This window comes from Staurois parvus, unplaced genomic scaffold (genome assembly GCF_062004578.1).
Source record: "Staurois parvus isolate SC_StPar_1 unplaced genomic scaffold, SC_StPar_1.0 ptg000147l, whole genome shotgun sequence".
Taxonomy (NCBI): Eukaryota; Metazoa; Chordata; class Amphibia; order Anura; family Ranidae; genus Staurois; species Staurois parvus.
The window spans coordinates 50,058-65,652 of NW_028317943.1; the positions used below are offsets into that span (position 1 = coordinate 50,058).

General features: G+C 41.3%; 1 protein-coding gene across 1 annotated transcript in view; it reads right to left on the reverse strand.

Moving 5' to 3' along the window:
* LOC149464700 (interferon-related developmental regulator 1-like) overlaps positions 1-3,486 on the reverse strand; it is a 46,177-nt gene extending 42,691 nt beyond the window's left edge. Inside the window, exon 1 of the mRNA XM_089673952.1 lies at positions 3,126-3,486. Coding sequence (XP_089530078.1) covers positions 3,126-3,162 — 37 coding nt within the window. The 5' untranslated portion in view covers positions 3,163-3,486. The remainder of the gene's footprint in view (positions 1-3,125) is intronic.
* Between the last annotated feature and the right edge of the window lie 12,109 nt (positions 3,487-15,595).

Genomic DNA, 15,595 nt, shown 5'->3' on the forward strand with positions numbered 1-15,595 from the left:
CCAGGATGATGCCTGTAGCTGCAGGCATCATCCTGGTATCATTTTTTTCAGCCAGCGATTGGCTTTCATATAAAAGCAATCCTAGTGGCTAATTAGCTGCAGGATTGCTTTTACAAGCAGCAGAAGAAAATGCCCTCAACTCTCCCACGGCCTTCTTGGGCAATCCCGTGCCATCGGGGGAACCTGAGAATGCAGCCGGTGTTTCTGCCAGATGACCATAGAGTTGTTTCTGATGACCATAGAGGAGATCAGAATGGTGCCAAGCAGCTCTATAGAAATTGGAAGCTACGGGCATTTTATCTCTTCAGTTTTGCAGGATATATACAGCGCCATTTGTAAATTGGGAAAGCATCTGATCACACCAATCTTGGCGAGATTAGATAATGTAAGGGCAGAGGAAATATCTGGAGTCTGATACCCCACATTTCTCAAAAAAGAATATATGACAATGCCCATTGAAGTTAGAGGGGATATTTGCATTCCCTGTGATAGCATAAAAAAATAATTTAACATGAAGTGACACTTAAAATTTAAAAAAAATCAAATTGGGGGAAAGCAACCTCACACCACCCCCCTTCACCCACGAGCATTGACCCTGTGCCAGTATGTAAACAGTGGTTTCACCATGCATGTGAGGCATTGCCGTGAATGTCAGCTCAAGGACAGTAATTCTAGCACTAGACCTTGCCTGTGGATATGAAAAATGTATGCAGTTTGTTGCCATTGCACGGGGCATGCGCAGTTTTAAAGCATGTCGTGTTTGGTATCTATTTACTCAGCATACCATCATTTTTTATATGTTACAAAATAATTGGCCAATATATTGTGTTTTCTGCATTAAAAGCGAGTATTTTTTTTCAAAACATTTGCATTTAAAAAAATCGCTGCGTGAGTACTATGACACAAAATTGCAGCACCCACCATTTTATTCACTAGGGTGTCTGCTTTAAAAAAAAGCATGTTTGAGGCTTTAAAGTAATTTCCTAGCAAAAAATACTGAATTTTTTTCATGTGAACAAAAGGTGTCAGAAAAAGGCTTTGCCTTCAGGTGGTTAGAAGTGACATGTGGTATAAACTTCTAATGCTGGGCATAAAATGCCCCCACCCCCCAAAATAACCCCTTTTTGGAAAGTAGCCACCCCAAACTATTTGCAGAGAGGCATGTTGAGTCAGTAGACATTTTATTTATAGCCAAAAGTAAAAACTTTCAAAATGTTTGGTCTTTTTTTGTTTATAGCGTGAAAAATAAACACGCACAGGTGATCAAATACCACTGAAAGAAAGCCGTGTGTGAAAAACGTTTGGGTACAGCATTGCATGACCGTACAATTACCAGTTGAAAGAGCAGCACTGTATAGCAAAAAGGGGCCTGGTCAGGAAGGGGGGTAAATACTCAGAAGGGCAAGTGGTTAACCACAAGCCTACAGGGCACTTATACCCCCTTCCTGCCCAGGCCAATTTCCAGCTTTCAGCGCTGTTGCACTTTGAATGACAATTGCGCGGTCATGCAACACTACCCATATGAAATTTTTATCTTTTTTTGGAACAGCTAGAACTTTATTTTGGTGGTATTTAATCAACTCTGGGTTTTTTTATTTTTTCTTAAACCAAAAACCACTGAAAATTTTGAAAAATAAAAATCTTAGTTTATGTTATAAAGTTTTTGTAAATAAGTGATTTTTCTCCTTCACTGATGTACGCTAGTGAGGCTGCAGTGATGGACTGCACTGATGGGCACTGAAAGGCAGCACAGATGGGCACTGATGTGCACTGGTAGGCACTGATATGTGGCATTGATGTGGCACTGATGGACACTGACAGGTGGCACTGCTGGGGCTACACTGATCATCAGTGCTCTCATGATCAGTGTACATGTCCCCTCCGCGGAATGCCAATTACCAGCTCTCCTCTCAAGCTGTCAGCGTGACAGCTCAAGAGGAGAGAAATGCTGATAACCGGCATTTCCCTGTTTACATGTGATCGGCTGTGATTGGACACAGCTGATCACATGACCGAGCCGACCTCTTCGGCTCTTTCCGTGGATCGGTGATCCGCTGTGTCCGAGGGACGCTTTGGGAGAGCACATGCATGGTTATAATGGGAGGACGTCCTCCCAGAACAAGAGAACCACCTTGCGTCCGTCATATTACTATATGGCGGGCGGTGGTTAAAAGACAAAAAAAAAATAAAAATTTCAAATAAAATGGGGGGACAAATGCACCCCCTACCCACACATATGCAAATCTATGCATATGTAAATGGTGATTGCACCAGACTTGAGGCATCAGGAACATCAGAGCGTGGGCAATAATTTTAGCTCTAGACCTCCCATGTAACTAAACTGGCAACCTGTAAAGGCTTTTAAAGCGTCACCTCTGGAGATACTGTAGCTTGGCGCCGTTCCACAGATGCACACAATTTGAAAGTGTGAAATGTTAGGCATCTATTTATGGGGCAGAACATACTTTATATTTTAACACAATAGGTATAGTTTGTGTGCAATAAAACGTATTAAAGTTTATTTGTGCTAAAAAACAAACAAAAAACCCAAACAAACCCCCCCCCCTAAACCAAACAACCCCCCCCCCAAAGCAAAAAAAAAAAAAACAAAACTAAAAAACAAACCAAAACAAAAAGAAAGCAAAAAACCTATAACATAGCATTTGAACAAACTGCAAATACCATGTTGTAAACAAATTGCACCATTTTATTTTCTAGGGTCTCTGCTAAAAAAAAAAAAAAAAAAAAAAAAAAAAGGTTCTCCAACATACTGATTTCACAGAATCACATCAAGCACACGTGGGAGAGAAAGGTCAGAATTGGCCAGGTAGGGAAGTTGTTAGAATATTTGTATAATGTAGTAAAGAGCAAAGGAATCCGATACAGAAACCGGCAACAGCAGTTCACAGGGCGCCAAGTGTGTTCCAAGCGACCTCGCCACCTCACAGCCTGGAAAGCGGACAAATACCGGCTTAATCAGGCCGCTGCTTGTGGGAAATGTAGTTTGGGCCCAGCCCGCCTACCACGTGATGGAATCCTGGAGTGAGCGCGGGAGAACTACCATCCCCGGCATTCCATGCGCCACACACCCCAGGCCTGTTATACACCCGATGTCCCGCACTCACCCGCGGCTCTGGCGCTCCTCTTTTTAGGTTTAGGCATGTCTGCCGCCCCACAGTAACTGCTCCTCTCCGCTCTGGTTCCCGGTGTCCGGCGAAGCCGGTGATTTCCTTGTATATCGCCTCGGTGTAGTAGGAATCAGCCGATAGATGAGCACTTTTTACTAAAGCGTCTCTCAGGAATACGGCTAAAATGGGCTATCGGTAGAGGTTCGAGGTGTCTATTCGTGGGATTGGCGACTGTAACTCCGGTGAATAGCTGTATATGAAGACGACACATTTTATCTCTCAACACCTCAGGATTAAATACTGGGCGCCGTCGCTCTGCTTTTATAGAGTTGCACGTGACGTCAGCCCGGGAGGACGAAGGGATTATCCAATTGGGGTGCGGGAATTGGTCGCATGGTGCACGCGGCTGTTGTGTGACACCGAGGGAACAGGCTGAGCTCGTTCTCGTGTGTGTGACTAAAACAATATGGAAGGAATGTGTTCTCTTCATAACGGTGTACAACACGGGCCATGTCCACTAACAAGCCCAGCACTGCCATGTTTGCACTAATCTCTATTAGCAGCACTATATTACTGTTAGACATTACCAATAATACACAAAGGGCCGAGGTGTGAGAGGATGAATTCAGTCACACATAGAGGAAGTGCTAGAAGTCTGGGGTTTTAATGGGATATCAACCACTTTCCCTCCAGAGGATTTACCACCCTTCCTGACCAGGCCATTTTCTGCCATACAGCGCTGCGTTACTTTGACTATTGCGCGGTCATGCAACGCTGTAAATAAATTAAATTTCCGTCCCTTTTTCCTACAAATAGAGCTTTCTTTCGGTGGTATTTGATCACCTGTGTGTTTTTTTATTTTTTGTGCTATAAACAAAAGACCGACAATTTTGAAAAAAAATACTTTTCACTTTTTCGCCATAAAACATATCCAAGAACAAAACTTAAAAATCAAATTTCTTCATAAATTTAGGCCAAAATGTATTCTGCTACACGTCTTTGCTAAAAAAAAATCCCACTACGTGTAAATTTATTGGTTTATGTGAAAGTTATAGCATCTACAAATGGCGGTATATATACTGGAATTTTTTTTTTTTTTTTTATATTAGTAATGGCGGTGATCAGCAACTTATTGCAAGACTGCTGCAGGCATTCTGACACTGGGGGGGAACTGGTTAACTGCCACTGACATCCCCATTGACACTGATACAGTGATAAAAAAGCTAATAAAAAGCACTAACACTGTACTACTGACACTGGGCAGGAAGGTGTTAACATCTTGAGCGATCAAAGGGATAACTGTGTGCTGTGTTGTGTTTTAATATGTGTTGCTGTGCTGTTTTACTTGGGAAACATGCTGCTTTGTATCTCTCTGCTGTGTAGAGAAATACAAACCAGCATGTCCTTGCTGACAGGAGAGAGGCCTGTGTTCTCAACTGTCAGCTTTACACAGCGATCAGTGGGGAATCTCTGGCCGGGACCCGGTGATTGACATCCTTAGCCTCCAATGGCGGCATGGGTAGGGCAGCACGCGCACCCCCTACTCAAAATTGCAAATCATGTACTGTATATATACATGATTTTGCACAGCCCTGCCGCCCTGTAGCAGTACTTCTACCATAGGGTGGCGGGCAAGCCATTAAAGTCAATAATAAATGATTATAATGTTGGTTTCGCATCTGTGCACAATACTAAAACACCTGTTACTGTAAAGTAATGACGGCAATTCATTTTTCATTTTGGAAGGAAGGGTTATAACCCCTTACCATATGTGACCCATTGAGGAGATTTACCATCACATCCTGTCCTATAGACACAACAGGAATTGAGAGGAAATTCCTCCAAAGTGAGGAAATCCCTGATAGTCACCAGAACTGTTCCCACTGGGAGAATTCCCCTCTATTCCTGATCTGGTGACCACCCGAAATTTGGGGTTTTATTTCACTGGTAACATTCATCAGGGCAAATAGAGTAATGCAGGCCATAGATGGGGAAAAAAACGGCAGATTTTCGGCCGATTAACGAACTATCGGTCGGTCTAAAAAACTTACCTGACCACCAATTATTACGAAAATCGGCCGATTAATGAGTAACCTATAACGGGAAATGATGTCATTTTGTGACCTTTGTGATCCTTTTTCGGAAAACGATCGTTCGTTTTTGACCATCAATGAGGATAAAGTCGGGCGTTTTTCAAAAATTTTCCAACATCACCGATAATCTGAAAGTCCAAAATACACGAAAAACGGCCGACAAAATCGTCCACTAACGATAAGATAATCGGCCGGTTTTATTTTCGGACGAAAAATCGGCCGTTTTTCTCCCCATCTATGGCCTGCATAAATCTCCCCAACAGGGACCCAGCAACATAAACCTGACAGGTGTTCTAATTCCCCTCCACTTTGTCCAACACTAAAAAGTTTTGCATTTGGTTTTATTTTAAGACTCCATTCACACAGGTCACAGACATGTGTCTTCAGTGCAGGGCCATCCTTTACTGGCACGGGGATGCAGAGGCGTATTTACCACGAGGCAAACAAGGCGTTTGTCTAGGGCGGCAATTTTCAGGGGGCGCCGCCGCCCCCCAGAAGAAGGAACACAAGTGGTAGGGATGGGGACTTGGTCAGCTCTGCCATGAGATCTGGAGAAGGCTGTGCACTGTCGGAGGAAACAGGGATGGCCGGCTGCTTCTGTCATTGCAAAGGGTGTTATTAAACCCAGGACCTTGCATTCACTATACCTGGTTTCCCACAGTACACAGAACATGAAAGTGCAGTTATTTTAGTAAATATAAACTGCTAAATACCTTTTCTCATCAGCAGTTAGAGCAGTCTTGTGACTTCTATCAGTGTCCAGCAGAGCACTGGTTAAAGCTTGTAGGAGGAGTTGTCATTCTTCTCCAGGAGGATGCAGGACCCCTGACCTCTGTCTGGACAGTGCTGATTGGCCATGTACTGATCACATGCACTCTCCCAAGAAAGAAAAATGGGGAGGGGGGGTTTGTGGTGGAGGCAGCGGCGGGGGGTAGTTTGGTGCTGGTGACACCTGATTTGATTGTTGCCTAGAGCAACACATGATATAAATACACCACTGCGGGGATGCACAGGTGTTGCGTGTATTCCTGTGCCAGCTTCCCCTTCATTTCATTTGGGACCCGCGACTGCAGGCTGCACAGCTGCTGTGTCCTAATAAGACATGTGGTGAGTGCGCTTTCCCAAAACGCATTCAAGGGGCATTCAGGGACCCACAGTCACTCCCTTGTGATATTAGGACATAGCGGCTGTGTCTGTGCAGTCACGTGACACAATAGTAATGAATGAGCTGCCAGCACGGGGATGCACGCAACTCCTGTGCCGGGAAAACATGGACTTGCCTGTGACACGCAGTAAAGCACCCTGTGAAGATAAGCTTAGTAAAGCTAGGAATACATGGAAATATTTTTCTTTTCTTCAAAAAACTGACAGATCCCAGCATCAACACAAGTGATATGGATGCAGGGATCTCCCCCACCACACTATTCTAAACGCAGACTGCTTCTTTGCGATTCCAGTGTGAACCAGCTCTTAACCCCCGGTTCACATCTATGCGGCCGCGCGGGCTGCATTTTGCACGTGCACGAGAGCCCATTCATTTGAATGGACTCCCTGCCCGTGACACGCAGGGAAGAAGTCCCTGCACTTCTTTGGAAAACGCAGCCCGCACGGGAACCTCGGTTCCTAGTACGGTTGCGTTTTCCAGTGCGGGCGGTGTGCCATTAGAACTAATGGCACCCGCCCACGGGTCCGCATTTCTCTGTGCGGGTGGTGCGGCTGCACGGATTTTCGTGCAGATCCGAAGCGGCACCACCTGCACATATGTAATCCTAGAGCAATATCAAATGTTAGGGAATGATACATTCACCCTGTGAAAGACAACAAGCTGGGCCTGACATTTCACACATATGACAAACATTGCAGACATTATTTTTCACAAATGCTGAGACATTCAGAAAGCATTTTTTTTGTAAATTGACCCCTCTGTGTGTATGGGTAGACTTACAGTGCTTCTAAAGTCTCAAGGTTTTTTACCTTCATGTAATCTATGCATGATGGTAAAAAACCTTCTGTGTGTAGCAGCCCCCCTAACACTTACCTGAGCCCTGTCTTGATCGTTTAATGTCCACAAGAGCCTCGGTTCTCCGGGGACTCTCACTCCTGATTGGCTGAGGCAGCAGCTGGAGCCAATGGCTCCAGCTGCTGTCGATCACAGCCAGTGACCCAGTCAGGAGAGGGAGGGGGCAGGGCCAAGCTGCAGCTGTGTGTGTGAATGGACATGCAGAACCGCAGCTCAGGAGCACACCTGCTCAGGTGCCCCCATAGCAAATGGTTTGCTATGGGGGCACCAAACAGGAGGGAGGGGCCGGGAGAGCCTGTGGGGGACCTGAGAAGAGGAGGATCAGGGCTGCTCTGTGCAAAACCATTGCACAGGGCAGGTAAGTATAACATCTTCTTTATTTTTAAGAACAAAAAAAAACAAGACTGTAGGTTTACTTTAAAGTGGTTGTAAAGGTAGAAGGTTTTTTTTACCTTCATGCATTCTGTTCATGAAGGTTAAAAACCCTTCTGTGTGCTGCTTCCTCCCCCCTCCCTGCTCTGTGCCAATGCTTTGTATGTCTTATGGATGCATAGAGCTGGGCTTGGGAGCAAGCGCATGCCAGTGCCCCCATAACAAGCAGTTTGCTATTAGGGGCACTGATCAAGGGGAGGAGCTCCGGTGGGGGATCCAAGAAGAAGAGGATTGGGGCTGCTTTGTGCAAAACCATTGCACAGAACAGATAAATATAACATATGTTTTTTTTTAAACTGAACCTTTAATATCACTTTAAGCAGCCAAACATGGATCAAAATTCAACTATCAATCAACTTCTGTACAACCAGCTGATCGGGTTTTTCCCGAACAATTAGTGCCACTGGCTATAGCCAGCAATACTAATCATTGTGTTCTCCAGCAGTGAAGGCTCCCCACCTGCAGAGCACAATAGTGCTGCTGTGTTTATTTGCCCATTAACATTGACTGTGTTGATGGGGAAATAAAAAAAAAATTCTTTCTTCCACTCATGGTGGAAGGAAAGTAAATTGCATAATTTATCGCCTGCCTTAGTCAATTCACTCTATTATGTGCTAAAACAATACTTCCCATTTTCTTGTGCTTTCTATTGTTACCTTTGTCTGCCTGCAAGTGGATTATATACAGCACAGTCTGATTTAAATGTCCAGAGCCATCCTGTAGCAGAAAAATACCTTTAACACCTACAGTATTGAACTTTAGGACGTGTCCTGTAATCAGTTAAATCAACATCATTCATAGAGTTTAAATGTCTGCTTTATTCCTTATAAAGTCTTTACATTATTTTATTTACAGTGTTTTCACCATTTATATAAAACCAGCTTATTATGCAATGTAATTTAGCACAAGTATTCAGTCACATAGATACAGTAATTTAATATTTCAATATATAGTAGGCGCAATAATAATATTTTAAGATTACATGTATTGTCTTCAAAATATGTAACAGAGCAAACAGTTCAGGCCGTGCCTGTGTGTTTTATGTAACTGTTGTGTAGTTTCTGGGTGGAGAAGAAGCTCCTCGGTAACCAGAGAGCCCCAGAGACTCTATTCATTTATAGTTACTAGTCTCATGAACAACAAGGGAATAACTTACATACCTTTGGTTCAGTGATTTCTCTTACTATGCTGTGGAATATAATTCCAGTTTTCCTTACCATCTTGTCAAACATGTCTCTTCATATTCCAAGTCAACAGTTGCAGGACATTCCATGAGATAAGAAGGCAAGGTAAAACTTTTCACAGACATACATTTATAGATGAATTCTTGTTAGCTTTGTCTACAGTTAGAATACAAAAGAGAGTTTAGCAGTCAAAATTTTGATGCTGAGGATAAAGTATGGCTATGTGTACGTTTCCTTCAGATTAAATAATGGGGAGTCATGTCACATTATGAGCTGGTATTTTAGTTTTTAGTAGGCATGCACTAACAAGATTCTATGTTGTATAAGGGTATTCAGAAGGGCAGAAGGTGTATTGAACTGCAAAATGTGTGTAGAAAAATTACACTGTCTTCATTCAGATACACATCACATTCCAACAGTATTGGCAGCACAGTGGCTTAGTGGTTAGCACTTCTGCCTTGCAGCACTAGGGTCCAAATCAGAACACTACTTGCAAGGAATTAGCATGTTCTCTCTGTGTTTGTGTATGTTTCCTCTAGGTACTCTGGTATTTGCTCATATTCCAAAAACAGGCTGGTAGGGTAAGGCTCAGTTCACACTACTGTGAAACAATTTTTACTCGATTTGTAGTGTGATTAAGTAGTGTGACTTTTATGCGACTTTGGTTGCACTTTGGATGGGGTTTGCATGTTGTATGTAAATCCCACCAAAGTAGCACAGGAACCTTTCCCAAGATCACATCGCAACTATGCTGCATTGATGTGAATGGGCACCATTGGAAGCAATGTTATTTTTATTGTCATACGATGCAGTGCGAACCAAGTCACATCAGTGTGAACCAGGTCCTATTCTGTAACTGATCTTAGTATGTGTATGTATGTTGATGTAATAGGGATTTTGGATTGTAAACTGTTTGAGGGCAAGGACTGATGTGAATGTACCATATACAAATTGCTCCATAAATTGTCAGCGCTTTAGAAATGCCTGAAATAAATAAATAATATAACAATCCAATAATATTAACCGTTTTGGTTCTATAATGTAACATTGGACAATATCTTAGGTTCAAGTTATTTCATAAGACCAGCATTTGAAAACTTACAAATAAATTAAAGAGTTTGTGTTATAGTTCATAGTTCAGTCCTACACTTCACAGGGGGCTGTTGAAACCAGTTTAGGAAAACCTGTCACAAACATATGGTGTTTAAACTGAGCAAAAGATACAGGAAGATTAAGATATATGCAAACCTTACACTGGGTACACATGGGCTGAAACCAGTCAGTTTTTCTCTGCCTACTTCTAAATATATCTATTAGCTAATGAGATTGTTGATTATACTAAATACAATAGGTTCACCAAACCAAAGTCAATATTTGCATTTAATTCAGCTACCCTTATCTCTGAAAGTATTGTTTTTTGCATGTTGTTTTCACTAAAAGTAACTGCTGATTGTGTATTCCCAAGAGACAGTTTATCAGAATTAGGCTCAATTGTTTTAGTCTCCAAGACTTTGATAGGGAGGCAGGTCTCATGGAAGATCAATTTGAAGAGAGAGGTTATAATAAATTATCTTTTCAGATAGTGCCATAGAAGGTCAAAAACATCACTAGTGATCTGCTGGTGAACTCTCTTATAATAATAACCATAAGAGTATATCCCATCATTGCACCAAGGGAGAGGCCCAGCCTGTTGTCTTTTCTACACCTTACAGCACTGAATTTCAGGAAATCAGACACATCATGAAGAATTAATTACCCATCTTACACGGTGACCCGGCATATAAATATACACTATATTGACAAAAGTATTGGGACACCCCTCCAAATCATTGGATTCAGGTGATAGTCACAGGTGTATAGAATCAAGCACCTAGGCATGCATACTGCTTCTACAAACATTTGTGAAAGGATAGGTTGCTCTCAGGAGCTCAGTGAATTCAAGCATGGTACCATGATAGTTTGCCACATGTGCAATAGGTCCATCTGTGAAATTTCCTTGCTACTAACTATTTCACGGTCAACTGTTAGTGGTATTATAACAATGTGGAAGCAAGTGGGAACAAAATCAACTCAGTCATGAAGTGGTAGGCCACGTAAAATGACAGAGCGGGGTCAGTGCATGCTGAAGCACACAGTCAATAGCTAAAGACCTCCAAACTTCTTGTGGCCTTCCGATTAGCACAGTAAGAGTGTGTAGAGAGCTTCATGGAATGGGTTTCCATGGCCGAGCAGCTGCATCCAAGACTTACATCACCAAGTGCAGTGCAAAGCGTCAGATGCAGTGGTGTAAAGCATGCCACCACTGGACTCTAGTGCAGTGGAGATGTGTTCTCTGGAGTGACGAATCACGCTTCTCTGTCTGGCAATCCGATGGACGTGTCTGGGATTGGTGGATGCCAGGAGAACAGTACTTGCCTGACTGCATTGTGCCAAGTGTAAATTTTGATGGAGGGGGGATTATAACGTGAGGTTGTTTTTCAGGGGTTGTGCTTGGCCTCTTAGTTCTAGTGATGCATCCAGTGATACATACCAAGACATTTTGGACAATTTCATGCTCCCAACTTTGTGGGAACAGTTTGGGGATGGCCCCTTCCTTTTCCAACATGACTGTGCACCAATGCACAAAGCAAGGTCCATAAAGACATGGATGAGCAAGTTTGGGGTGGAGGAACCTGACTAGTCTGCACAGAGTCCTGACCTCAACCCGAAAGAACACCTTTGGGATGAATTAGATCGGAGACTGCGAGCCAGGCCTTCTCGTCCAACATCAGTGCCTGACCTCACAAATGCGCTTCTGGAAGACTCGTCAAACATTCCCATAGACACACTCCTAAACCTTGTGGACAGCCTTCCCAGAAGAGTTGAAGCTGTTATAGCTGGAAAGGGTGGGCCAACTCAATATTGAACCTTACGGACTAAGACCAGGATGCCATTAAAGTACATGTGCGTGTAAAGGCAGGCGTCCCAATACTTTTGCCAATATAGTGTATATTGAGTAGTACAGGATTTGTGGCTAGGAAGGCTCCCACATTATACAACATGTTTTCAACCTAGTTTATTATCCTTTCTTCCCCATACTGGGATTTGGCTACAAAGCAAAGGTGTCTATAGGTATAATGCCCCAGATGCTAAAGCTGCAAGTATATAGACACTTGAGTGGTTACTTCATACACTAATGGGAGTTCTTTTCCTAGCAAACACTTATTCATTTTTCTGACTAGGTACAGTATGTGGGTCAGATAACTACTGGTCTGTGTTATCAGATAAGGGATCATATTTCTACTATAAACAAATACACAATTATGAATGTTGCCAATCACTTCATTTCTTTCTATGCTTCAGATATACATTTTCTTAAAAGAAAAGTATGAGATCAAGATGGATCCAGCATTTTGATTGTTATAATATATATAAGAAAAAAAACACACAAGCACATGAATTTTGTCAAGATACATGTTTTATTTATTAATATTTTAACTTTTTTTAAGTATATGGGAATTGTAGTATTGGTTACAACGTTGATCTTTTGTGTTTGTTACTAGCACTGTACCATTTTTTAACCACTTCAGCTCTGGAAGATTTTACCCCCTTCATGACCAAGCCATTTTTTGTTATACTGCACTGCGTTACTTTAACTGTGGTCATGGTGTACCAAAACAACATTTATATCATTTTCACACAAACAGAGCTTTCTTTTGGTGGTATTTGATCATTGGTGGGTTTTTAATTTTTTGCGATATAAATAAAAAAAGACCGAAAATTGTGAAAAAAAAAAAGTTTTTTTTTTTTTTACTTTCTGCTATAAAACATATTTAATAAAAAATGTAAAAACAAACTACTCCAAAAAAATTTTAGACGAAATGTATTCTGCTACATGTCTTTGATGAAAAAAAAATCCCAATCTGAATCCCAATTAGAAGCTGATTGGCTACCATGCATAGCTGCACCAGATTTTGCACTCTTCAGTTTTAGTAAATCAACCCCAGTATATTTCAACTTTACATTAATTTTCATTTTTTAAGTTGGTTTTATACCCATTTTATTTTTTTCATGATATTCACTTCTCAGCACCTCCAATCTCTCCAATCACCTGTTTAGTAGTCTCTAGGCTTATTTAGTCTTACACTTCTCTCACATACTGCATTCTTTATTTCAGGTTATCTCTTATTTATTTTATGTATGGTATTCACTCATGGACACTTCTTTTCAATGACCTTCTGAGGATTTTTTGAGGATACAAGTATCGGTTTTGATTTTCCTCTTATTATAGTTTTATTACTTGTAGTATTTTACCACCACTTCAGCTCTGTGTATTATTTATTGATTATTGTTAGCAGGCTTACTGCCAGCATTACAACATGGCACAGACTCTACCTGCCAGCACTAGACCTAGTAGGAACACATGGGGTACTAACAGGAAACTGGACAGAAACACACACAGAAAAGCCATATTTGTAGCCGAGTAAAAAATTGAATCAGACGTCATAATTTGTTTAGAAGTCTTCATAAACTTGCAAGTAAGGAGACACATCTATGGTGGGATGTAGCCTCTTTGGAGGAATACCTCAAAAAGAATGGGATCCCTAGGGGACTGAGGATTAAGACATTTCCTACCTTTCAAGTGATTGATGAAGAATTTAAGACAAGAGGGACTAAAGTTATTATTATTTCAGGTACTTATATAGCACCGTCAATTTACTCAGCGCTTTACATATATATTGTACATTCACATCAGTCCCTAACCCTCAAGGGGTGTACAATCTAAGGTCCCTAACTCACATTCATATACAAGGCCCAATTTAGACAGGATCCAATTAGCCTACCAGCATGTCTTTGGAGTGTGGGAGGAAATCGGAGTACCCGGAGGAAACCCACACAGGGAGAATATGCAAACTCCAGGCAGGAGGTGCTGTGGCTGGGATTCAAACCAACGACCCTAGTACTGCCAGGCTGAAGTGCTAACCATTTAGCCACTGTGCTGTCCTCAGTTCAGGATGAAGCATCACAGTATTTGATGAGACTCATCATCGGTTATAAGAAAACACTAAAAAGGAGCGGCTAAACATACAGGGAAAACTGGAAAGCTTCCAGGATATGCCTGACTTTAAATTAGGACAGGATATATTTAACAGATCCATTGACAATTTAGAAGATGAGGTCACTGAGTTCAAGTTTAAACAGGACAAACTAGATTATGGGGAGGGGAAAGTTTTTAATTGGAATATGTTTTCTAGAACTTTTAGGAAGACACACCCTAAGGGCAATCCTCATTCCATTTTGAGACATTCCTCAACATCTATGAATCCACAAATAGATTCAGCTTTTCTGACACTGGGGATAGCACTTCAGTCCCCTACCCCTCCGGGACCTCCTCTCATGTTAGTCAAGTCAGGCCCCCCCACCAAGGAGAGATACAGAAATCACAGAAAAAGAGATCAAAGTGGATGTAAACCCTTACATACATCCAGTGAAGGGACTGGCCACTGGTGATACACAGAGATGAAACAAATCCTCCTACATAAGTAAGTAATGATCACTCGGCAAACCCTAAAATTAGTGAAATACCCACTACAATCACCCCTAAAGAAAAGTGACACTTTCACCCTTGAAAGCAGATACAAATAATGAACCTTTTCCTTCACCTATACTGTTGGCACAAAGCTGATTTTTACTTACCCCAATGTAAGATATTATATTAAAATGTCTTTATACTTCAAAATATATACTACATAAGTCTCCTTTTTACTTTATGAGGAATATGGAGGATTGGCAACTTAAGTGAATGAAAGCCTGGAAGTGGTTGCTATATATATCAAGAACATCCAAATAAGCTTGATATTACTCCCTGAGGGTAATTGCATTCAATCTCACTATTTGGAGGTGGTCGCGGAGTGTTCACTGTATTAATTGGAGTGTTCACTGTATTAACTGATTTGTCTCACTTTATTTATTTATTTGATAGATTTATGTATTTATATCATCTTATTTATTTATTACAATTTTAAATTAATTGTATATATATATTTTTTTTTTTGGAGTGTACACTACTTATTTTTCACTTATTGTTGAAGTGTACACGGAATGCTGTTTGCATGATTCACGTGTCACTCACAGTTGAATCTGAGTATATTTTGGTGCACATATTTATATTGTTTGCACTGATTTAGTATATACATACGTTTAAGGTATATACATTTATATGATATTTAGAAGGTAATACACTATTATAGTTTATTTTTTCGAGGTATCACGAGGTTCGGAATGGAACATTGAAAGTTCAACATACTGGATTGAGATACTTTTGGTGCACTATTGACTTATTGGATTTTTATTACTTTTGGACAATTTTTGTATTATTTTGAAGCATTTTATTTTATTTTATTTATTTGATTGGATTAAGGTAGATTTATATTATTGATTTTGTATTCTTATATATGGGTTTCGGAGTATAGGTGAAGGAAAAGGTTCATTATTTAAATCCTCCTACATAGCTGTACCTGTTTACCTACAGTCCTCTCTACATCCATTCAAAGTGCAGAATTTTCACAGGATATCTTAGTTCTGAAAAGCAGGAGGTGGGGAGCTGAAGTTATATCAGGAGAGTTCTGCAAGCCGATTGAAGGGGCACATCCCTCTTCCACAGCAGGTACAGAGCTGAGGCTGTCAATCACAGGCTGTTCCCTCCCCTGTCACCATTTTCCCATTGATATCAGGAAAACTCATCAAACGTGACTCATG